This window comes from Leptinotarsa decemlineata, unplaced genomic scaffold (genome assembly GCF_025532065.1).
Source record: "Leptinotarsa decemlineata unplaced genomic scaffold, Ldec_3_MD MMD2_tig00026336_RagTag_RagTag, whole genome shotgun sequence".
In the NCBI taxonomy this organism is placed as follows: domain Eukaryota; kingdom Metazoa; phylum Arthropoda; class Insecta; order Coleoptera; family Chrysomelidae; genus Leptinotarsa; species Leptinotarsa decemlineata.
Window position 1 is genome coordinate 1,069,470 of NW_027412692.1, and position 25,702 is coordinate 1,095,171.

General features: G+C 32.8%; 1 protein-coding gene across 2 annotated transcripts in view; it reads right to left on the reverse strand.

The window, feature by feature from the left end:
• Positions 1-914: 914 nt before the first annotated feature.
• Positions 915-25,702, reverse strand: part of LOC111505605 (KCNQ potassium channel) — a 204,561-nt gene continuing 179,773 nt past the window's right edge. For both annotated transcript variants that reach the window (XM_074183370.1, XM_023160448.2), the window contains exons 11-13: positions 15,719-15,875; positions 12,368-12,490; positions 915-11,585 (exon numbers count right to left, since the gene is read on the reverse strand). In XM_074183370.1, coding sequence (XP_074039471.1) covers positions 11,484-11,585; positions 12,368-12,490; positions 15,719-15,875 — 382 coding nt within the window. In that variant the 3' untranslated portion in view covers positions 915-11,483. The remainder of the gene's footprint in view (positions 11,586-12,367; positions 12,491-15,718; positions 15,876-25,702) is intronic.

The window sequence follows — 25,702 nt, forward strand, 5'->3', positions numbered from 1 at the left end:
AGATGTTACTCCTTTAGATTTTTTCGTCTGGGGATACATAAAAGATAGAGATATCTATCATCTCAAACAGAAAATAAGAGATGAATGTATTAGTATCACACCTATCATGCCAGGAAATTGTCGTTAATTCCAGCATTTAATGTAGATTACCATGTAGCTTTGATTTTCAGTATTGGTTTAATTTTTCCAAAAAAATCATGACAAAATAAATTGTTTTTGTTTGATTGTTGTCACTGATGATGGTTATATAAAATGAAACGCTATAAAAATATCCAATGTGGTATACCCTTGGATTGTAAATTTGTTGGTTTATCAATATCTGTAATAAACAAGACAGGTCCCTATTTGAAAAAAAATTTAATGCTGGTCATGTTGACACGAAACGTTTAATCGAATATTTATCATTACATCGTCATAGTACCTTCGAATACAATAAAATTTTTTTTTTTAATTTTTTGATATTCTCTGAAATAACAATTTCATTCGAAAAAAACGAAAAATAGCATTTTTAGTTTCCCCGTATAACTCGAAAGGGCGAGAGTCCCCGTAAATTTTCTTCGATCATTGTATTGTTCCTGATGACAGTTATGTTTTTTCCCATTTGATTGTCTTCGTATCTGTTACGGTTCAGAATATAGCAATGTAACACATGATAAAAGAAACGGCCAGTTGATTCACTATGTCTCAAAAAATGACAATTTGGAACTAGCAATAATTTTCTTTTCTCTCGCCCAGAGGTAAGTATTCTGTTAGAAAATACATTTTAAACCTTTCAATAAAAATTTTCCGAACAGATTTGTTACTTTTCAAATCTCTATATTGAAAAATGAGTTTAAAAATTGCCGCAATAGTTCTGATTCTCCTGCAGTTGTTTTGTATTCGAATATTGGAGGAAGACAGCATTGAAAAAAAAATCAGGCGTGGACATTCTTTATTTTACAATCAGTAAAAGCTTCAACATACCTACGGTATTGATAAATTCATAAAATTGCACCGAGAGAAATCTAAAAGTTTTGCAATATATTACAATGAATATAATTAAGTTAATATTGATATTCCACTAGAACTGTTCACATTTGCAGTGATATGCAAACAAGTATTTATTAAATCACGAACTTTGTGAGCATAACAACTATAAATTATTTACAATGGATATATGAACACAATAAAATTCAAGTATACGTGAAAATTAAAAAAGTGCTGTCACAATTCAAATTAATCACTATATTTGAAGGTGTAACAACGTTGAGTTGATCTCTCGAAAAATCCTTTTTCTAAACTACTGAGCGTCTTCTGATATTCCTCGATGTTTTCGAAACTTTTTCATCATGACGGATTATATTCAACTCATCACTATCGATGAAGAATATAAATTTCATTCCAATCATAATCATGAATGATTTTCTTTCGATTCTATTCATTTCATTTTGTGACAACATGCTATTAGGTTGTTTGAGAGTAATTAATTAAATAGGAAGTTTTTTGTTGTGAATTTTTTCAGGCCATTTTGGTGTTTTTTTATATCAAAAGGTACACTTCTTGGTGGTTCTTTATCCGTTTGTTCTCACTAGGTGCCCATTTATACACAAAAAATAAGAGAATTCTTAAAAAATAGAAGAAAGATATTTACTTCAAAATCCTCTACGAATATTGAATTATTATTATTGACCTGTTACTTGATGAAAATTATTAGCCTGTCCATAATAATGAAACAATTTTTAGACGATTAAATTTACTGAAGATGCGTTTCGCTACGCTTCCTCAGCTGAACTGAGGGAACTTCTGTGTAGCGAAACAAGTTATCAGTAAAATCAATAGTGTGAAAATTATTTCATTTTCATGGATAGAATACTGAATAACACAAAAATCATGGCTGGTATCTCAATCGCCACAAAAGAAATAACCAGGAAAGGAATTTCTGGCAAAAAATAACAATCTGCACTGAACGCAGACAAGCTCTATTAGCCTTGAACATACAACTTGTTACCTCAGGGTAAGTACTAGAGTGCCATCAAGATTTAGCCAAAGTCTCGGAAGATAATAACATTATCCTGAAGTGGGTTAAAGGGCACGGCAGGAGTAAAGGTAATGGCATTGCTGACTCTTTAGCCAAGGAAGCGGCTGGACTAAAAATTTTAGGACCCAATGGCACCTACGGCCTGATGACTTCGACAATTGCAGAACGAGCACCCATGCTCGACCCTTAAGAGATGGGATGGAATCAAAGGAGGCAATCTTGCCAGGATCACCCTGGGTGACCCTAGGAAGCTGGCGCCGAAGAAATATCTGGCGATGACCAGGAAAAATCTACGCTTCACAGTAGGATTTCCCACTGGTCACTGTAAATTAAGGAAACACCTCCAAAATGTGGGGCTAGTGGACACATGCAGGATGTGTGAAGAGAAAGATGAGACTTTCAGGCATGTCTTATGCGAATGCCCGGAGTTATCGTCAATAAGAGAGTGTGTGTTCGGCGAGTCTCGGCCTACACCTGCCGATATGAAGGAGATGTCTTCCAATGACCTGTCCACCTTCCTTGAAAGGACAGGATGGACGATGACCTAGGAGGACAACTCTTTGGGAGGATGTACAATGGGTCACATGTGGCCTAATTGCTGTGGGCTTACACTCATCCTCCCTACTTTACAGATACAGAATACAAAAGTCTCTTTTGTAAATTTTCTCAAATATCGATAATGTGATGATTTCAGATACAAAGAGTATTGCTATATAGTTTTACTTTCAAAAGCAATATTTTCACTTCTCCGTGAATACTACAGTGAAGTTTTCCATAAAAGATGACCTGACGAAGTCTTTTGATAACACTCGTCGACAATTTTCAATTTTGAACATTCCGATGATGTTTGTTGTATCTTATAGATTAAACAGGTATCTAGTCAAAAAGTTATCCATCGGATGATCATTCAATGCTACATTTTTTTGCTGTGTACTAATGCTGTGTGCTGATAAAAAATAAGGCATCCTAATTTCGATTAATATCAACATTTTTCACTGGTTTGGGAGAAGAGGTTGCAATGCATGACCTTCACAATCATCAGATTTGTAGGCCCTTGATTTCATTTTATGTGGCTACGTAAAATGAAAATTAATGGATACGACCAGCCTTTTCAGAAAATTTGTTATAAATGCTGTCGTTAGACAGCCGTGAAACTTCCCAATGTGTAGGATGACATTTTATTGGATTTCGATATCAGAAATACCGAAAAAATGTTCCCCATCACTAAAAAATAGTTATCATGAAAAAAAAAATCGGTTTATCCCAAAATACTTCTTTCCATTTCACATAATTAACTTGCATTTCATTCAAATTTTCCGTGTTTTTCTACATAATTTTCCTGATATGTTCAATTTCAGTTTTGTTTGTATTGATATGATTCGCATTCGTATATGACTCATATTTTTACTTAAATCTGACCTCGACTGATCATTTCTTCTGAACGTTGTTACAACCTTATCACAATCGAAATTTACACTAATCTAAGAGGCTTATGAGCTTATGGAAAATAGTTACCCTAAAAATAGGCATCTACGGTAGGTATATGACTTAATCCCTAATAGATCCATATTCGTATTTGAAATACCAGCGATTTTGTTAATTAGAAAATGAAATTTAAATCGAAATAACAATAGATATCAGAACATAGGCTTTCACGGCCGGAGTCACGATTAAAGAGAATAAAATCCGAGCTAGTAGGGCGTTGTTGAATAGAACCTGAAGTACTAAGCGTTTCGTTTGCTACTGAGGCAGATATCGTTGGTGGTATGTGCGTCTACAGTGAGAACGAAAGTTACATTTCGAAGTCTCATCTTCCGTTGCTTAGAATTCAAGATTGAACACTTATCCCCACAGTAAACGCACAAAACACTTACTTCTTCTGCCGCAGTTGCAGACGAAACGTTCGGTATGTCAGCTGCCATTTGATCACGGCTTACTAGCCTGGATTTTCTTATCTTCAATAGATATTAGACTTCGAAAAAATAGTGAGAATACATTAGTATATTTCATTATAAATATTCAGAGGGAGACAAGGTCGTAAACTTGAACCTTTTTAGCCAAATAGTAACATTTTTCAAACATTTGTTGGGAGGAATACATGAATGAAAATTCAAACAATCGTTTTACTGACGTCACAAATAAAAAATAAGACATGACATTTTTTCAAATAGGATTATTTCAGTATCAATCTGGATTCTATATGAAAAAATGAGTTTTTCAGATACTGAATTTTATTTATACGTGAGATACATTCATTACGTTTCTTGAAAGAGTAAGAGATAAGGAATTATTGGCCACCTTCACCAAGCGTAAAAGATTTCACATCTTTCACATCTTCTACGTTTGGTTGAGAAGAATCAAAACCAATCGGGAAATGTCTAACATGAAGGTTGTTATAAAATGATTTCCTATTTCCCCTGTCAGTTACTTGATATCTCACTTAGATGATATGAATTCAAAAATGGAACTTTTGAAATTCCATTTTAAAATCCGAATCACAGACATATTCATTCTGCATCTATTTAGTAGTTCCCACTTTTATTGAAATTTCATTTGAAGATATTGAGAATCATTTCAACATATACAGGATGTTAATTTGAAAACTTCCCACCTTTAATATCTTCCTTCCAAGAATTGAAAAAACAGTTAGGAAAATGCTCATAAAAAAATATCAAATCAGGGTACCATCGGAAGCAGAATTGAACGCCAATCAAAATGATATGCCACTTGACCCCCCTTCCTATTTAAAATTCTAAGGGTAACATCTACCCCTCCTAGAGGGTTGAACCACGAGGGCTACAAAAAGTTCTTGAAAGTATCCGCCGTGACAATAAAATTGAACTGTTTTTTTCGATTCCTCATATTGTTTTGTGGCAGGAAAATATTAAGGTTATTACACTCTGTATAATGTGTGTAACATAAGCATCCAAAATTCAGATAATTTTCAATGTAACTCTACATATTTTCGAAAGGGAAAGAATAACAGTTTTTTTTGTTAAATACTCTAGTTTCAGTATATTCTTCAGTTGTTTTCTCTGAAAATTTAGAAAAGTACTACATCCGGATTCAGCTTATAGTTTTGAACATAACGTATTTTTACAGTTTTTCAAATTCTAAATCCCATTTCAACAAAATAAATTATTATTCAGAACAGTTCATCATCAGAAAAGATGAACTTCAACTGAATAAGAAAGTTTTGTAGTTATCAAAAGGTATATAAACTCATATATTTGACAGGTGTGTGTAATTTGAATAAATCGATTGTAGTCGAATCTGCTTATTTGATGAGAATTCATGGAAAATAAAATATAAAACTTTTCAATGTGCTTGAGTTTCTGAGATAATTTCACTTCACATTTATATCAATTAAAACCAATTCATTAAAATTATCGCTTCTTTATTTTCGAGATACCTTAAGAATGGTTCAACTGCAACTTATCAGATGGAATTTATCCAGAAACATTTTATAACAACTACTCCATAATTGAAGAAAGTATTCCTCATTTCTGAAATGTTGTCAAAAGTAAATTTATTCAACCACTTTTTGAAAAATATTACTTTTTCGCAGGTCTGGGCGTCCTGTCTCACTACGTATAAAACAGTTTTCCTATCAACTTTTCAAGTTTTTACATTTCATGACAAGCAGAATAAATTAGGAGAAAATATAGGAAAATTTTCGGCGACAGACAACATTGCCGAGAAGGTATGACAAACTTCAGGTCAGTTTTCTTTGACTTTTAATTTCTATAGAGTATACATCATTCATTATGCATTAGTTATGTCTTCAATTGACAAGAGAAATTCAGAGATATTTTTTGAAAATTGGCATCAGCCCTAGATCCAAGTTCAATACTGAAGATACCAAATCGTTTGAATAGGCTTCTCTACGATAAATGAGATCGTAGCATTTCCCCGATCAATTATTGAAAAGCCAGAAACAAAAACTTGATTTCTTCAGCCTTGCTGGGATGGGAATTGATTGGCCTTAAATAACTGTTGTATGCAACTACCAGCTTCCAGCTGTTGAAGCCGCTTCAACACTGAACGTGGTAGATGAAAATATGCTAAATACAGCTGCTGGATACAATTAAAAAGATTAAAAAAACGTTTTCACGCTGCTTTCAGCACATCACCTTCTTTTTTTTTCGTTTGTGTAATGATTGCTCAATAAATGGATAGCAACGCATGGCCCCATTCCATGGTTTTCCAGGTCATTTAACCTGACACGCTTTACTTTTTCTGAGGGATTAATTTGTGAACGAAATTGGTAACAGATGTTAAATTCATGTTCATCCAACCCATTGTTAACCCATACGAGGAAGCAGTATTGCCTCTTCAATAGTACACATTTGCGATGTTAACTCGTCAATTTTCCTTCTCGTAGTGCTAAGAATTCTGTCCTATAAAGTTAGCACATACCTTCACGCTTAACACGAGTATTTTTTTCAAAATTATTGCTTCATTTATTAGACATTTATATTTTTTAATACAATAAAGAATAAAAGGAATAATCAACACACTACTTATATATTTCAAGGATTTCCTGATCAATATAAACTGAAAATGAAGATATCAAGAAGACAAACTTTTGAATCTCTATGGAACACGTCTATATGTCTTCTTGACTGTGTTCATTTTCACGAAAGTACCAATTTAATTTTTGTACAACTTGTAGTTTCATGAGGGTAGTTCTGATTCCTGAATAGTATGATCTAGGTTATTTTTGGTCCTCATTTTCATTTGTTTCGGTTTTCGTAATTCGGTTATAGTACGCGAAGGTAAAAGACGAAATCACAGATTCAGAGGCACTCATCCGCTAATTGGGAAAACTTTCTCAAAATGATATTAAAACAACATCGGTTAGAATCATTTCCACTTTTTTAGGTTGGAGTTTTCCTGAATCAGTCGACAAGGAAAGTTATAGAAAAATATATCTATAGTTTCACAGGTTGATACATTGAAATATTAGAAATTAATTGAACGAGAGTTAATTGATTTTTTCAAATTTTGTAATAAGGGCGAACTTGTTTTAACAATAGTTTTTTTAAAAAGTAACACCTATATGTAAATAAATTCGGGTATATGCTACACTCCATATTCTAATAACTAGAAAGATGATTATAATTGGACCCTAAGTATAACAGAGAGTGATGGTCCAACATCTAAAATTTTCGTAAGGAATAGTTACATATGATATATTTATCGCTATAATAAATACATTTTAAAACTTTATTCCCTAAATTCGTATTAACAAACAGTACCTAAAAATTGAGGACATCATAGATTGTCAGGCTCTTACTAATCTAGTTTGAAAATGAATAATAACTATTCGGTATAGGGAAAATCTGAAGATACTTTCGTATACTTTGAGGGCACTTGAAAATTCATATAATGAACAATACGACTCAGAGTAGAATGTTAGATGAGTGTCAATGCAGAGTGAAAGTCAATGCAAATTTATTTTTTCGTCAAAAAATAACATCTTTTCATCATGATATTATACATTCATACATGTTACATGTTGTTAGTGAGATATAACACATATTGTATATCATACTTCTGATTCATTCAATGGAAATAGTTCTTTGAAAGCACCAAACTTTCACATCAGGAAAATATTTCTTTCATTTAATCATAGAGTGCCTGAATATCTGTAGAATATATCGCTCCTGGTGTATACCAGTGATTTATATAGTACATTCAATACATTTTTAATAATTATACTGACTCGATATCAACAGTGGTACTGAAAGGGGATAATCATTGTGATCACACAATTTCATCATTATATTTCAATGAAAATATTGACTCATAAATGTATATGTTCAGAATGCTAAATCATCTTGTAACAATATTTTCGAAACGAAAATCAATGGTACAAATAACAAAACTATTTCTTATAAACAAACTTTACGATTCCTTGATTCACATATTGATGGAATTTTATATTTGGGGATAGGATAAAAATATGAAATATATATCAAACCGTGAGATATTTCCCACACAATTAGGACCTCAGTGGTGATTTGAGAAACATTTATTTTTCACTATATTGATTCATTCATTTGTGTTTGGTTTTTGCAAGATGGCAAAAACTGAAAAATTGTAAAACAAAGATTTTGAAATATATTAAAAAAATATGCCAGTTAGAGTCTACTCCGTATGTAAGAGAAAACATCAAAATATCAATTATTTGTTGCTAGCCCAAAACTTCTATCCATTATCTGTCAATGACAGGTGAATATACTTATTGCTACTGTTAGAAAGTCGTCTCATTCGATAATTGAAATGCCCGCAAAGTTACAATATCACAATTTCCAGTAGAGCTTCGGATTATCTCTATCCACCTATTGGTAGTGAGATCTTCTAATTTGACAACTTTTATTAATAAATTGTGTCTAGGGAAATTAAAGTACCTAGGCCTATTTCAGCCTGTCTAGCTAAAACAGGCACATTCTATAAATGGAATTGTGTAGAAATACTACTAATACTACTTTAAAAAACACTTCATAATGTGCCTGAAAGTATAATGGTATGTATATTTCAGTATATATATATATATATATATATATATATATATATATATATATATATATATATATGTATATTTCATATATGCATACGTGAATATGTTTCTCAACCTAAAGCTAATTTTTGAACTTTTGAACGGAATGGAATATTAAGGTCGGATGAAATTCATGAAAAATGGACTGTATTTTGATAAATTATTCACTTGAACAATCAAATGGAAAAACGGACCATGAGGCATACCGTTTCACACATATTTTGGTTATCAATTCAATAAACTCTTCATTTTTGAAAATTCGCCTTTAGGTTAATTTATGCACCGTGGAAAAAATGTGGTCAGATTTGTCTAACAGTCTCTAGATTAGGGAAAAACGTATTTCAAAATGAACATAGTAAACCGAATATTGACATACTTCAATCGAAGTGGCGTTTAGTACATTGCGAATAAAAACCTAAGGTGCAATTAGAAAAAAAATGTCGCAGTAAGGCTCTCGGTGATAGTGGCGACTAGCAACTTGAACTTTATGATAGTTTGAGAGACCTTTTGAATTAGTTTACAATAATTTTTTATCATCTTTTTATCTCTTCAAATAACGGAAATAATGCCTATGTGGGACACTCTGTATACCAAATATAATTTTCATAATCTGATTTGTGATTGAATCGCGAAAAACAAAATATTTCTTATTTTCATTCAAATTTCATATAAGAAGGATGATGATAAAGACCAAATAAGGTCATAAAAATTTCTCCGTTGTCTCCGTCTAGGAGATAATAGAGAAAACGTAGAGAATTTGATTTGACTTTCGTTTTCCCTTCTTGAAATTTTGTGTATATTACTTCAAATTACTTCATATTTTATGCATTTCGTTGGTGAAATTGATCAAAATTACGGTGTTTCCTTATGAGCATTGTTAGTTCTGTGTTCAGTTTTCAATTTCGACGATTGATAAATATTTTCTAGAACATGATTTGAAAATTGATCCTAATAAAACAATGATAATGCATTTTGGATCGCAGAAGAATCGTAAATTTGCAGAAAACAATTTCCATTCAGAACTAGGTCATACCATCTTAACTCCTATCAATACAGCTAAAAACTTAGGGGTAATGCTTGACACTGATCTCAGATTCACTAGTCATGCTAAATATTTAATGAAAAAAGCTTATATGTCATTGAAACTGTTATACTGTTATCGTTTTATTTTGAGCCAACCTGTAAAAAGAATGCTCTGTGATAGTTTGGTGCTAAGCCATTTCAACTACTGTGACTTCATATATGGGCCATACTTATGATTCAAATAAAAAAAGAATACAAAAAGTGCAAAATTCTTGTTGCCGCCTAATGTATGGACTTCGTAAGTATGATTCAATTTCTGAAGCCTTTAAAAACTCCGGCAGGCTCAATATGAAAAACCATATGATTCATCATTTGGGTTGTTTTGTTCATAAATTGATTACCTTATCCCATTATCCCCTTTTGATACAAAATCTAATTCTGCGTGAAAATATTCACTTAAGAAACATTAGACATAAAAACAAATTAACTATGCCACAACGTCGTACTGCACAGTTTCAGAGATCATTTCTTTTTGGTGCTGGAAAACTCTATAATTCATTGCCCAAGCAATTGAAGAGATTCAGTATCAGAAAATTCAAATACAAATATAAAAATTATATCTATGATAGTTAGTAGTGTCAACTTTTGCTCACTGGACATATTAATAAACAACAGATCAATTAAATTTAATTATTTATCAACTCTCTTCAGAAGGTAATCACAAATTATTATTTTATTTACGTTTCTCATTACGTGGTACCATCACTGTTAATTGCTTTTATTTTTGTATGTTCGCGTGCATTATGGAGTGGTGCTTGTTGGTTGAGTTAGAGTACCTTTGAGCTAGACTTCGCCAAGGAGTACCAGAAACTCCTGTAACCTATTTTAATTTTCAAATGTATCTTTGTATTGTTTTTTTTTGTATTATCAATAAAGCCGATTTATTATTATTATTAATTATGATATTATTCACTTTTCTATTTTTTTTTCTAATCTCATGCTTATATGACAGAAGATCTCGAAGCAATTGACTTCTGTTATCTTTGTTTTATATCTTTTCCGTTGCTGAGCTCCCGTAGTTGTTATCTATCTGTTTATGAATCTCAAGAAATAATTTAGAACTCATTGAGTCCACATTCGAAACGCTATCATATTTTTGATTTTTTCCCATCCATTGACATTTCAACATAATGCTTGTAACTAATCGAAATCGAAGGTATTGGGAACACTATTATATTACCCAACTTTTTTCGACATTTTTGATATCCCTTTCCATTCAAAAATTCACGCGGGCTGGGAAAGATATTCATATTCGCACTGTAAATTCTAGTATTATTGATTTCAGAATGGAGGTAACGAAAAACTCTTTATCAAATGACATGTGAGTGATATTCGTACAGTAATCCCAAATGTACAGTTATATTTACACTTACTTATATTGAAAAATAAATAGTTTGAAGGTGTTCACTATAACGATATCAAGATTTGTTTTGAAACTTTAATTTAACTTAAGCTTATTCTATTGTGCTTATTCAATTTAATATTTTGCTTAGATGATGGTACTTGAAATAATTGGTCACCATTGGCCAGAATTGAATCGAAAACTAATTTAACAATAGCTTCGAAAAGGTTTTATTCAACCAAGTAAGTAATAAGGTATGGATTTAAATGTATCCAACTTGCTTCAGTACTATGATAGTTTGAATATTATAGGTAAAAGGTTCGAAGTAGAAAAATCTTCATTACTGTATTGGCATTGAATATTTGTGCAATAAGAATTATTGGAATTTTGAAGAGATTATTTAAAAAAAAGAATTCCTCCTTCGAAATACTTTTTAGTGCTGAGAAGATAGGAGTCCATTTCATTTCATTGTATAATCAACCAATTTCTTCTATTGGTCGAATTGCTATCTGTTGTGTTTGTGCCAATATATTTATGACATTTGCTATGGCGTCTAATTTTTTGTCCATTGTGCCCAACTGAAAAAAAAGAGAAATGAGAATAATGCATTTTGAGATATATGTGATTTCATATACAGAATGTAGAGTTGAATTATCATCATTAGGGAAAAGATGCATCGTTAGCTGAATACAGTTGAAAATTTGGTGATATTTCCAGAGGGTAGAGATTTTTCAAGATTAGATGGTTGTAAGTTGCCAATTGATAGACGATTCCACATGATTGATTTGAACGTAAATTAGCCCATTATGGGTATTGTCCATAGGATTCATATATACCGTCGTGTCATCTTTCGGTATATTCTGACTCCAAGATAGGAAGGGTCAGCATGGAAAAATCAGAAAGGGTGAGAGTTGCAAAGTCGGTGAAATTTAAGAAAAGTATATCAAATTTGCAATTTCTCCAATTATACTGCTTCTTGAGAAAATAATCAATTTGAATGTTTTAAACACAAAGTGCATCTACATGAAATTGTGAATCGTATGAATTTTGAAAAAATCTCTGAATTATTCAGTTCATCAAAAATTGTAACCCAACAGAATGTTCAAAAAAAAACTTTTTTTCTTTTCTCTGAAATGAGTAACTATCGCCTCAGTCAAATAATTGAGGAAAACTCGGACTTTTGACTTCCACAAGTGTTTCAATATGGGGAGTGTTGAGCATCGAGAAGGATAAATACTATGAAACTAAACTATCATGATTGTTTCAACTAACACTCTGATTTGAGAGTAGATTAATGAATGTTCCATTCTTTTGTGAATCATTAAACTCAATAAGAGAGTAATCAGAATATTTTTCTTACCTGTTGTTCTACCCTGTATAACCTAGCGCCTACCGTCATAGGCTTCACATTTCCTACTCTATCAATACCAGCTAGATAACTACCTGGCTTTCCCAGTGTTTGATCCAGCCTCCGCTGTAACTCCTGTAAAAAAAGGATTATTTATGGGTCAATTGATTTATATTTTGTCACTTATCAGATGGTATCTCTAATATTTATGGGTATTTGGCGAATCTCAGCGACATATGTAGCATATATGGCCAATGTTATCAATCCAGTGACTTCCGTAGTCAGTCTTTCTTAGATTACAATGAAGCACTAATGATGTTAGATCACCCAACAGCGATATGAGCATCATTTATTTAGTTAAACAGTTAATTACACTATATCATTAGAATGAAGAAGTCAAGGAAGTAGAATTGTATACTTTAAAGAATGAAGCTTCCACCCTAGATCTTCAAAATGAAAATTGTCTACACCATTACCCTCGAAATCAACTACTGTCAGCACGAAATACTTTCACGAACAACTTTTTCCCAACTGATAGCTGTCATCTTCAAACACTCAAAATTCTCAAGACCAAGACCAATTAATTACTCTGAAGATCAACTCATTTCTGGATCAAATATTATGAAAAGAAATGATTTTCAAGAACAAATATTCTCATGGTCAAATATTTACTCCGCTGAATTCTCTCAACAGCAAATATTTCCAAAACCAGATACCTGAAAGATCAAGTACTGTCAAACTCAACTCAAAATTAATATTTTCAACACTATGTACCTTCTAAAACAAATACTCTAAAATAAGATAATAATCTCAATATCAAATATTCTCAAGGCCGAACACTACCACAACCAGTTACTAATAAAGTTAATACTGTCAAAGGCTCTCAAACCAAATACCTTCAAGATCAAAATCTATCAGCACCAAATACGCTCAAATAGAATACTTTCGATACCAACTACTGTCAACACCAAATATTTTCAAACCCACATGCTATCGGTGTCAAATAATCATCAATAATTTAAGTCCAAGTACTCTTCACTCCCAAAACACTTAAATATTCTCAACGCCAGATGCTCTCAAGACTGAATATTCATAACATACATTCAAGACCATCAACAAAGATCATACCCAAAACCTTAATTGAGTTTGAAAGCGATTATTGTAAGCTGAATTTTGTAGCCATAATCTATACTATATCACGTCTAAGTGTGAAGTTTTTCAATTCATTTATGTTCATTTCTTTGATTTCAGTATATATTCCATCTGTCGTTTATTATATGACAAAATAGAAATTGGGGGACATATAAGCCAAAATGAACTTTGAAACGTTTCAGGAAGATATCACAAAATGTGGAAATATTAGAAAGTTATTTTAAAGCTGAATACCATACCCCTTCTTACACAAAACCACTTGAATCCTTCTGAAAATTATTCAGCGATACCATGTTTAGGATATATTACCCATTCAAAGTATGAAAATTGACTGTTTTTATTGAACTGTACTTTCAACCAACGCATATTCTATTGAAAATGTCCACCAGAGAAACAGATGAACACTTTTTATTTCACTTGTGACGTAGTGTATTAATTTTTTCCATTGTGGTATCCCTGGTATACTCCTCTACTTCAATTGAACAATATCATATGAAAATATATTATAAATAATGTTGAAAGTGAAACTAGTCATTGTTCATTTAGGAAAAATTTGAATCTGAATGATATCTTCCAATGTCATTTTTCTGTGGTTTAGTCTTCCTCTTGCTGTATATGTATGAATCGTACAAAAAAGAGGCATTAGCTATTTCGTCTTTGACATCATAAAAACAATAATCTATCTATTTTTTCAGTTTTCATTTATTTGTTCTTTCAGTCAGAACATATGGTATATATGGAAGCTTACGAAACTGTTTGAATAGAAATGAATAACAACTTTTCCTAATGATATCGTTCCCTATCTATGTTGAGGCCATTCATTGAAAAAAGTTCAGCTTTTATGAAATAACAAAGGTCTGGCTTTTACTGTTTCTTGCTATGTAATTAAGCATACATAACTCAATTACTTTCTGAAAGTCTCAACAATCATGGACAAGTTCATGTAATATATACTGACATTTGGAAGCCTTTTTTGCAATTGATTATTATCTACTGTTAGCCATACTCAAAGCAATCGGATTATCTGAATATTTGCTTGAACTCGTGGTAACTTAGTTACTTGATAGAATACAGTATGTTGAAAATGAAGGTCATACTTTCAACAATTATTCATTTACCCCAATGAACACCTGAGAATTCAGTCTGTCTCCCATTTGATCCGCATATTCATGAATGATTTATCTCTTGTAACTACTGGCAAGTTTCTGGCAATTCTGGCAAGTTTTTGTAAGCAGGTGATCTGAAGTTGTTCAGCTCAATAACTAATTTGAAGGGTTGCATTACATTTCAAAAAGAACTCCAGCTCTAGTGATGCAAAAATTGTGTTAATATGAATCCGAATGTAAGGTAATGTCATTATTTCGATATCCAATAGTTTTTAATTACTCAATGAATAGTGCTGCACCCGAGAGATGTCTGACTTTCAAAGATTCCGAAGTCGGTTTACCTTCAATGAAGACATCGAAAAAGTCATCATGGCTTCAATGAGATTACTTGGTTACTGTTTGCAAAACTGATCTATCTAGTTTCTCTAGCAGATCCAGTTTAGAAATGTTATATACTAATGCAATTGATAGCGTATAGATAGAAAATGTTCAAAGTATTCCTTTTTTTTGAATATCATGAGTATTATCCCGAAAGAGGTTATGAACACATGCTTCTTTTGAACTCTTTCAACTTTGAGTTGATGCGTGATATGCATAAGTCGTTTACCGAAAAGGTCTAGTTTCTTAGTACTTAGGTTAGTCTTACGTCAACAAACAAACAATGAACACTGTTGTCACGAGTGATAGAATCATATTGATGACCTGAATTTCATAATATATGTTCACAAAACGCAATTAATGTAAATTTTTTTTCGTTTGGGTAAGTTGAGTCCTAAACCAATATATTTTATTTATATAACATTCCAATTTTGTCTACCTGCTACTCATCAGGGTAAAAATAGGAGCGGAGACACACAGTCTACTGCAATCGGTCAATGAATTCAAATATCTTTACTGTGTTCTTATTCACTAATTTACTGGCCCCACGTTGGGCGCCAGTACTGGTGTGTTTTCATTCACTAACAAATATTTTCATAGTGTACCAGTAATGCATACTATTCGAAACTACTCAACAAAAATTATTGTTATGATAAAATTTTTCTATTATTGGTTGCATACCTCTTGAAAATAAATATCTTATTATCAGAAACAATGAGAAACAAACCTTGATTCGAACCATCATGTTTAGATGGCCCTGACTGTACTGCTCGATGACATCCCGAACGTCGTATGGTTTTCTCGCCTGCTGAAATTTCCTTCTCGCCACGAAATATTTGATTTTTCGGATGGCGCGTATGGCGTTCTTGTGTGCTTCAGTTAACCTGAAATGAAAAGACGACAGGCCGGTTATCTTTCGGATGAATTTCTTTTGGAACAGAAAAAACTCATTATTCAGTGTTTCCTTTCCACCTGAATCGCATATGAGAATATATTATTACGAACATGGAATTCTAGTGGTTCGAGAGAATGGAATTAATTTCGTTCACAGTTGAATGATCTGATCAGTAACGTGAATAGAGGTTGTGCGAGAGAAACTGAAAGGAATACTCGTTTGTTATCTCGTCATATATACAGATTTAGATACTGTTGATCATTTTTGTTGAACAAACTATTTGTAAAATTAATTGTAAAATTAACTTAGGTTGGTATACTTGTATGGTTGGTACGCGTGGATGGTTTACTTGTATGGGTTACCTATATAGCATAAATAGCATACATGTATACCAACCTAAATTAATTTTACAATTTTGCCTTATCTATTATTTTACAATATATGTTTATATAAAACAATTTTCAGTTATATAAAAATTTATTTCACAATATTGCCTATCCAAATTTATTTTTGCAATGTGTCCTTATGTAGTAATCAGTAAACCCAACAGCATTATTTTATTTTATTTCAACAACCTTATAGTATGTTCTTTGGTATAGGTCCGTCATCGTTATTCATAATATTATTTTGTTTACTTATTTCTACACTCTCATAGGCATCTAATAATAGAAAAGGCAAAAATTGTAAAATTAATTTAGGTTGGTATGCCTGTATGGTTGGTATGCCTGGATGGTTTACCTGTATGGGTTACCTATATAGCATAAATAGGGTTAGCTCGCATTAGTTTCTAGTTTTAATCTTCCTCTTTGAAGATGATCATTTGGTGATCGAAACACGTGTCGAGGTGTTAAAAATAACGATTTGGTGTTGGAAAAAAACTCCAGTAATATTCAAGCTACATAAAATTCAACTAAGTATGTATTTTATTTCAAGTTCCCTCGTCAACCTGTTTTACAACTACCTACAACTGATATGGTTTTTTTTAAGGTGGTTGACAATGCTTCGTGGTGTATTTCATCAGTTAGGACTTCCATTGTCTGATATAATATAAATTGATTTGATAACCCTGAAAAAAACTAAAGAAAAGATTACCCTAAAATAACAATTTTATTAAACAAAATCTGAAATTACAAAGAAATAACATGCAACAACAACCAAACAAATAAAAATTGAAATATTGATAAAAGCTGAAAAAATTTAAAAAATTAAAACTATTACTAACGAAAAATTGAAAAATTTTCAAACCAAGTTATGTCACAACGTTTCGATTGCTAGTATCCACAATCGTTATCACCCGAAGCAATATTGCCGTTGAAAGGTTACACTCGAGATGAAAATTTATTCAAGGTCATTGATGAGTTTATTACTAAATTTAACATTAGTTAAGATAAAATGGTGTCGCTTTCAACTAGCGGGGCCCCAGCAATGATTGGCAAAGAAGAAGATGATTGCAGAGAATCAGGGATGAAAACTCAGGTCTGATATCGTATCTGTGCCTAATTCACCAGGCAGCCCTTTGTGGAAAACTTAGTGCTACACTGAAAGAAGTGATGGAAAGCTTGGTCGAATTTAATAATTCTATGAGATCTCATGCTGATCTTCAGCACCGACATTTCAAGGAGTTTATTTCTGACAGCGTATTCTGATTTACTGCAACACGACAAAATGTTCATTGGCTGAGTAAAGGTAAAGTTATAGAAAGTTTCTGGCTGATATAAAGAGAAGTAACCTCCTTCTGGCAAAACTTAGATATAGAGGGAGCCAGAAAGCACAAACAATCGTAATATGCTGGTCGTGGCTTTTTTAAAAGATATTTTGAAATATTCAAATGCGCTCAACAAAGAATCACATGGAAATGGAAAATTAATATGTGATCTGATACAAAACTGGACTGCTTTTCGTCGCAAGCTGAAAAAGATATTGAAAAAGATATTGCAGGACAAGAATTTATTCATATTCCGACAATACTTTAATATAAAAAGAACTCTGAACAAGACATTGCATTGTTTGTGAAATTTCTGGCCTATCTTAGGAACGAACTTGCTACAAGATTCCAATACTTTGCAGAGATGGGCAAGCTATCTCCATTTCTTAAATCGTCATTTGGAGTTAATATACGTGGCTGTCAATGGCATAACTTCAAATATAGATAATAGATTTGCAAGATTTGTCTTTGCAAATATATAAAAAGGTATCCACTGAAGAATTTTAGACCAAATATGTTCCAGAAAAATATGACTAGCTATAAATTTGGCCACTATGTTTGGCTCGACATATGTATGTGAAACATCTTTCTCAAAGATTAATTTTTTGAACAACTAATATTGTTCGAGATTAACGGATGCCCACATAGAAGACACACTTCGAATTTTCTGTTCCTATCGAAAACCAAACTATAAAAAACTGGAGTAATTTCTCACTCTTTTCTTTCTCTCATTTTAGGTCTTGTGTTTTCTACTTCAGAATTTGATTTGAAACCAAAATAATACGTACGTAGCGCTTAATTTTTATCAGTTGTTTTTTTCTGGACCTCATCAAAATTTTCCCACAGTTACCGGACCCCACCTAAAACTACTGGCCGACCACTGATGGAGAATATTATAAGGAGAACTGCTGCAGAAACAACATTACAATCATTGAGGTGTTTACAAAATGAAACTATGAAATGCATTTCTCATCTACCTTCCTCAGTACCAACTGAAAATCTATATTCACAAAAGCGTTTACTACAGTCCGGTAAAAAGAATTAAAAAAAATTCACTATGAAATATACAGAACCTACAAATCTACATCGACATTCAACAAGTTATCTCAATAATCTGTTAACGAAACATCTCAAATCTCTTTCAGAATATCTATATTTTACAGAAGATTGGTTGCTATTACAGAATTATATGTTGCATTGATGAACATTATCATATCTGTTTGTTTTGCTCTCAATTAGATTAGACTAATTGTGAAATGGCTTCCTGAAACTGCTTTCTGAAATAGCTTCCTGATGTTTTATTTAATTGATTTGTATTACTTTCTTCTTTAATATATTAATGATTCTTGTATACTTTCCCTATCTTAACCATTGTAGATTCTTGAGAACGAATAAATGTTGCTTATTGATAAAATATTGTATTCTCAGAATCGCACCAGTTTTAGCAATATTTTCAATTAGATTCCTATAGTTTCTTATGCTGATCATGAATCTGAGGTCGAATATTGGCGTTTTATCACTCAAGAGTTGAAACTGTTGAAAGAAATCAACTATTTCGAAAACTCACTTCTGATAAAATGTTGTGACATGATATATTCTTTTCACAATCGCATGATGCGGACCTCTATTAACTCATTTTGAATGTTTTCATAGGAAATAATATATTCAAAAATGTTGACATCGTCACTTCAGTAAAGCGTCTTGTTATTGTTAGCGATGTTAAGAAATGTTAAAGTCAAAATTAAGTTCGTAAATTCGAAAAAAATTACCTAGATTTTGTGAAAATTAAATCTAACTTGTAACCTTACCTATCCAAAGCTGTTGTCCTCTGTAAGCAGGGTCTTCATTAAATTATTTTTTTTTCGATATTATTCATTCAAAGGTAAACGTTGGGCACGTTCTTTACTACTTTTGAATGGTCAAATGGACGAAACTTCATCCTTTACTTATATATTGGGTTCCAGTCAGTAAATAAATAAAGACTAGTTGAACTCAAATTCGGAAAAACATTAAGAATAATTTTTGATACGGACCATTGTGATATCAACAAACCTATACTCATAAAGGAAAACATGTTATCAGTTCCATGCATATATATGTATACTGAAATGTGTAACCTAGAGAAAAAACAATCTTGCATCTTCTGAAGTGAATGCGGCTCCTCGAAATTATGGTACACGTTATGGTGATATGTTGAGAATATCCTCCCACAAAACAACAAAATTAAAAAATTCTGCACTATATAACTCGGTCAGACTTAACAATAAAGTGCCTAATTCAAAAAGAGGTTTTAAATCTTATGAAATATTTAATAATAACACTTGAAATTCTCAATTGAAAATTGTTTTCATAGTTTATAGGATTATTTAGGATGATAATTCCAATTTTAAGATACTCATTATGTATTTGTCTCTCCTTCAACTAACTTATAAATGACAAGTTATGATTTTAACTGTGTATATATTATGTAGTCTATTTATTGACTTACCATATTTACGTACCGAAATGGTTAATGAAGATTGATTGATTACATTTTTGAAGAATTCAAAATAAATGATGTTATTTTGAAAGTTCATTGCACTATCAGTCAGTTGAACTGGGAAGAAGTGTATTCAAATGACTTCTTGGAATAAAGAAAATTTCGATTGATTCAGGAAAGAACCGGAATTAGACTATTTTGTTTCAATTTTTTTTGGTGTAACAAGGTGATATTGGAAAACAAAAACATTTTTTTATTGTCACTTTATAAACTGTATGAGGAAACTTTCAAAATTTTTTGACTCGACGTTTCGCCCCCGAAACACCATCATCCAGTTTGGTTTTTTATTTTAAACAGAAACAAATCACACGACTAAATTTCATGACGTCACTCAAACAAACTCTGAAATGGCTAACTTTTTCTTAATATATCTTGGACATACGGTCTATTTATTACAAATTCTTGTTTCTTCTAGTTTCGGTAAGATCAGTTCACAGGTTGAATTTTGTTTCATTGAGGATTATTTTCTTTTATTTTTGGTTCTTGTAAAAGTATCATTTGTTTCTATATGCAGTATGCAGTTTGATGAAAAAGATGAAAGTTAGAGGAAACTGATAGTATTGTTTGGAAAAAAAATATATTGTGACAAATGAAATTTCACTAAGGCAGCTTCAATTATCTCGGGAACTTTCTTGATAGGTATCTTACAGCTTCTCAATATGTACATACTCGTTTTATTGCCATTTTTATTTCAAACTTTCAAGCAAATATTTTGTCTCAGGCAATGACTGTTAAAAGGAATACACACTGAAAACAATCGTTTCTTTACCAGATGCCTCTCCATCAACATATGTTTATACAGTTTAATTTTTTTGTGAAAATGTAGAATCGAAGATACCAAAACCAAAATTTTTCAGCATCGCTGCTTTTTGTTGGGACATTCCAGCAATAACGTCGATCTTCCTTAAGTTGCAACCCCTGTTGATCTACGTATCCCAGAAATAAATTTTTTTCGGTAACCGTCCGGGAAGTACTCACTTCCCGAATATTTCTTTGAAAAAGTAGCCTTTTCCGGCCTAGTCCGGGAAGTATGTACTTATCGCAATGAATTATATAAAGCAGCGGCGATAGTGAGTTTGTGAATGTGCCTTACGAAATTTTCAATGCAAGCAGCTGCTGCTACATCATATTGTCTGAAAAATCAAAGTCCAGGTATGAAGATGTTTATGATTCATTCTTGAAATGGATGAATTCAAAGAAATGTTCTGCAAACGAGGAGCTCTCAAACAGTGACGTTCGAGATGTACTGAGTTCAAAACGATGAGCAGCCACAGTCCGTCGCGTATTTCTGATATGTATTGCTCTTGGTGGAATCAAATGTGCTTGAACACTTTCCGTGAAGAAATCTATGAAAGAGAGACAAACCTCCAACCTTTCTTCGATGTTCCAGACTATCAAGGTTACACGTGATGTTCGTGTCTCCAATCAGGCGTATGGCTCTTTTCTGGATGGAATCCAGCAGCTTTCGGGTATATTTAGCTCCATACATGTGAACAATACTCCAAAGAAGTTCTGATATGAGCTTTATGAAGCATCAAAAGTTTCTGGTTCGGAACAGTGTTCCAAGCTCTTGAGAAGCAGTCTTTGCAATTCCAGCAACATGATTCTGCCAAGACATGTTGGTGTCCCAAACAAATTTATTATAACAGATTGTCTGTTCTAATATTATTAAATTCGGTTCGGAGATTTATTCACATGGAAACTATCGCAACTATTAGCAGCCGTTATTAGTAACCATAATGCAGTCGTTTCATAATTATTTTTTCTTGTAATTTTATTTCATGTGTTACATGTGTGGATAATAAAAACGTCGTTATTTTTGCATCAACTACAGCTCACGATTTGATCACCATACACTTCATTTCTCGTTATTATTATTATTACTTAGATGCTCTCTTTTTTCTTGTCTTACATTTGGAATCTGAATGGTTTCGTGTATGAGTCTCATGCTGAAAAATTACTTATCTGGATAGAAAACGACTAATGCGGAAATAAAATCGTCTAGAAAAAATAAAAACTAGGAAGTACGCATACAGTTTTCAACAACAATGATGTAGGTCTGGCATCTCTGGGATTTATAATGGTTTCTCAAGTGATTAATCATTCACTTGATACAAAGTGCTCACTTACTAACTGAAAAGTGGAAGTTTGGTCATTTGCAAGTGATTATTTATTGGCGAAAACTAACCGTTTATACACGATTATAGTTATGTGAAATATATTTCGAATGTCAATTTTGAGAGGTGATACAAATGATGAGACTTCAAATAACGCGTCATGAACGTTTGTAACTTCAGAAGGGATGTATGGAGGGGGGTCAAAATTAAATTAGCCACTTGGCGATGAAATTTCTGTGAGTTGTATTATTTCCTTTTAACATGGAAACACTGGATCAGTTGTCAGATTATGGTTTTTTATTTCAGTTTTGAGTGATAAGATATTGCTCTTTGTTTGAAGAGATTCATTAGAGAAATTATGATTTGCAAATAGTGTGTGGCTTTCATCAAAATCAAAATCAAAATCAAAATGTTCTTTATTAACTATTCTCCATACAATTTTAAGGTATTTTTTTTGTGGTGTTTATAAAATATATACAATAAAAAATATATATACAAATATACAAAATGTACACAAGGGTTTCCCCAATGGAGTGGGACAGTGGGAAGGATTGGGATGGGTAGTGAATGGGGTAGAGGGAGTGGCAGGAAAAGACCCCGATACATTTGCGCTCTCAAGAATTCCGCACGGAAGAGAAAAGCGCCTCCACACAGTCCCCCGATGGGACAGTGGGAGACGCCCCCGCTGGTGTTGGCGGTTGGCTCTCCACTCAAAAACGCCTTATATCAGCCTCATATATAGTTTTCCGCTTCCTGCCGAGGCTTACGCGGAAGTTGTTATTCTGTCGCGTTTCGGTACTTCTCAGAGAATCATTCGTCTGTTTGTTGGTAGCATTTGTCGATATCCCCCTGGAAAAAGTTCATTAAAAAACCAGGTAAGAGTATTTCTGCTATCACGTCATCATGTGTGTGTGAATACTCTTATCCAATTTTTCCATGAACTAAGCGCGATCGCATTCGCGCCGTTCACGGTATATCTCCAGTTCTTCATAGACTAGCCCGTGCTTACGGCGCTGTCCATGATAGCTTCTAACTACCGTGACGTCCCTCGTCAGCGGGCTCTTCGGTAGAAAGAACTTGAAGAATATGGAGTTAACAATAATGACAATAATTTCTTTATATGATATCAGGAGTATACATTCTCCATTCACGTATTTCATTCCAAGGAAAATTATATTTGCTTATGAGTTATTATTTTCCACCTCTTGGCTTTAATCATTACTGTAGTGTATAATAACACAACACATTCACAAAGTCAAGATTAGTATCCTATAATGAATCAAACTTCACAAATGAGCTCGTTTGGTTGTGTTTTGTTTGTAGACAGACTGACAAGAGAATCCAAATTACCGAGGCTGTTGTGAGCTGAATGATTATATTTTGATAGTTAGTAATATTGAAGAGAAAATAAACCACATTCAATAATAAAACGCAATGACTGATAACTGGGGAAACCAAATATTTTTCATGAATCTTTTGTTGGATTTGTAAAATGAATCTACGAAAAATTGTCCCTACGGTTCTTTTGATATCCCAGGATATAACATTTTTGACACCAGTTCATGAAAACTTGTAGTTATGCCGTAGGACGCAAAATTAGTTGAAATTCATGAGACAGTGATTTTTTTCGAAGAGACATGTAAGTGCCATTATGAGTTTCATCTGGCTGTATATTTTCAAACATTCCAATGGATTTCCACTCCTGATTCAACATACATAAACCGGTCCCTCTGAGTAAATATTTTTTTGGTTATATAAAAGCTTATCAAACATCCCATGTGTTTTCAGATGCTGGTCGATTTTGTGTGAGTTCATAACCACAAGAAATTATTTCCCTTCGAATAGATCAAACAAATACACACCTCCATCAACGAAACTCATATCATTATAACATTTGTTCTCCTTCAAATTCCTGTGTTATGTTAACAGATGAAATAGCCAACCAACCCTCGAATCGAACTTTGGGTGAGTTGTTCTAATATAAAACAAATTGAACATATTCAGAATGTGGAGATATTTCCCAAAAACGTTCACATGAACATTTATTTTTTCTTCCTACTCGAATTATTTTCCTGGTGAATAGTTACTTTCACTGAATCAACGTTCTTTTCACCTGCTCCCCGTGCTCAGTGAATGAATACTGAAATCTCGTTCCAATGAATATATGTATGACATATCCATATATGAATTTATTACTTCCAGAAACGGTCTGTGTGTTTTACGGAGAACCATATGATTTGAAGTTTTCTTTTTGCACCGAAGATGAATCCGTTAAACTCGAACACACAACAATTTGAAGGAAATTATATTTGACACTAGTATAAAACACTGCATAATCTTCCATCGGAAAAAATTCCGATATGTGTGACAGATATTTTACTGATCTTACTACTGAAGAAACTTTGATACAGATAATGTTGGGTACGGAAGTTACCATTTTTCATGTCAAAACTTCTTCGGGAGTTAGATCAGAAAACTAAATACCATGGATGGAGCTATGACTCCTGAGCAAGTGCATGAGAAAACATTTTTGTGGGAAGATAGACGTTCAAACTAAAAATCTATACTATACACCCTTTTAACACTCATTCATCTCTGTTTATTCGTACTGGTAAGTCTTAGGGAGCTAAGATAGATGCTTCTTAGGTTTAAGATGTGCACTAAGAAAGAATTTTCAAATATTCCAGCAGGAACGCCCCCCGTGGGGGTATAAGGGGCACGTATATTTTCTGAGGCTGAAGTTTTGTATGTATGTTCGCTTTATGTTGTAGATGTGCAATAAGAAAGGATTTTTAAATATTCCGACTGAGGCGCCAGCCGCGGAGGAAAAAGGTGCCTTCACAAAATAAAGTTTCCTTTTCATCACTGTTTCTGTATGCCTTTAAATTTCCGGTGGGTGAATTTATATATAGTATCAGTATCAGCAGTGCACCCTTGCAGAGCCGGGGCGGTTCGCTGGTATCATCTACATCGGCATAAAGAGCAGGAATCTCAATAAATCAACCAATCTATTCGATTCCAAATTATTATACACGTCACTTAAAAATGATAGAATTACATAATCAACACACGATACTATAAAAAGAAATATTAACGAGTACGTTCAATGATAATAATAAGACTACAATCTTCTTTGAATTGTCATGAGGGTAGTACTAACCAAGGTTAGGGAGAAGTTTAATACTGATTATATTGAACAAGACTCGGTCTACAGAAGAAATATTGGGAGACATCCGGAGGTCTTGACTTGAACAACGTTGGAGATCCCAAAAATGTATGAATGGAGCAACTTCCGTACCCGGAATTTGACAGTGGACGGATCAAAGGTGACCATTAAGAGAAAACTTGACATGTATGAGTAATTTTTCATAGAGAAGGTTTTTAGGCTATCAATTTTTCTGTAACTCGCCACTAGATGGCGCTGTATAACACTATTTTGGAAGGACTGCTCTATA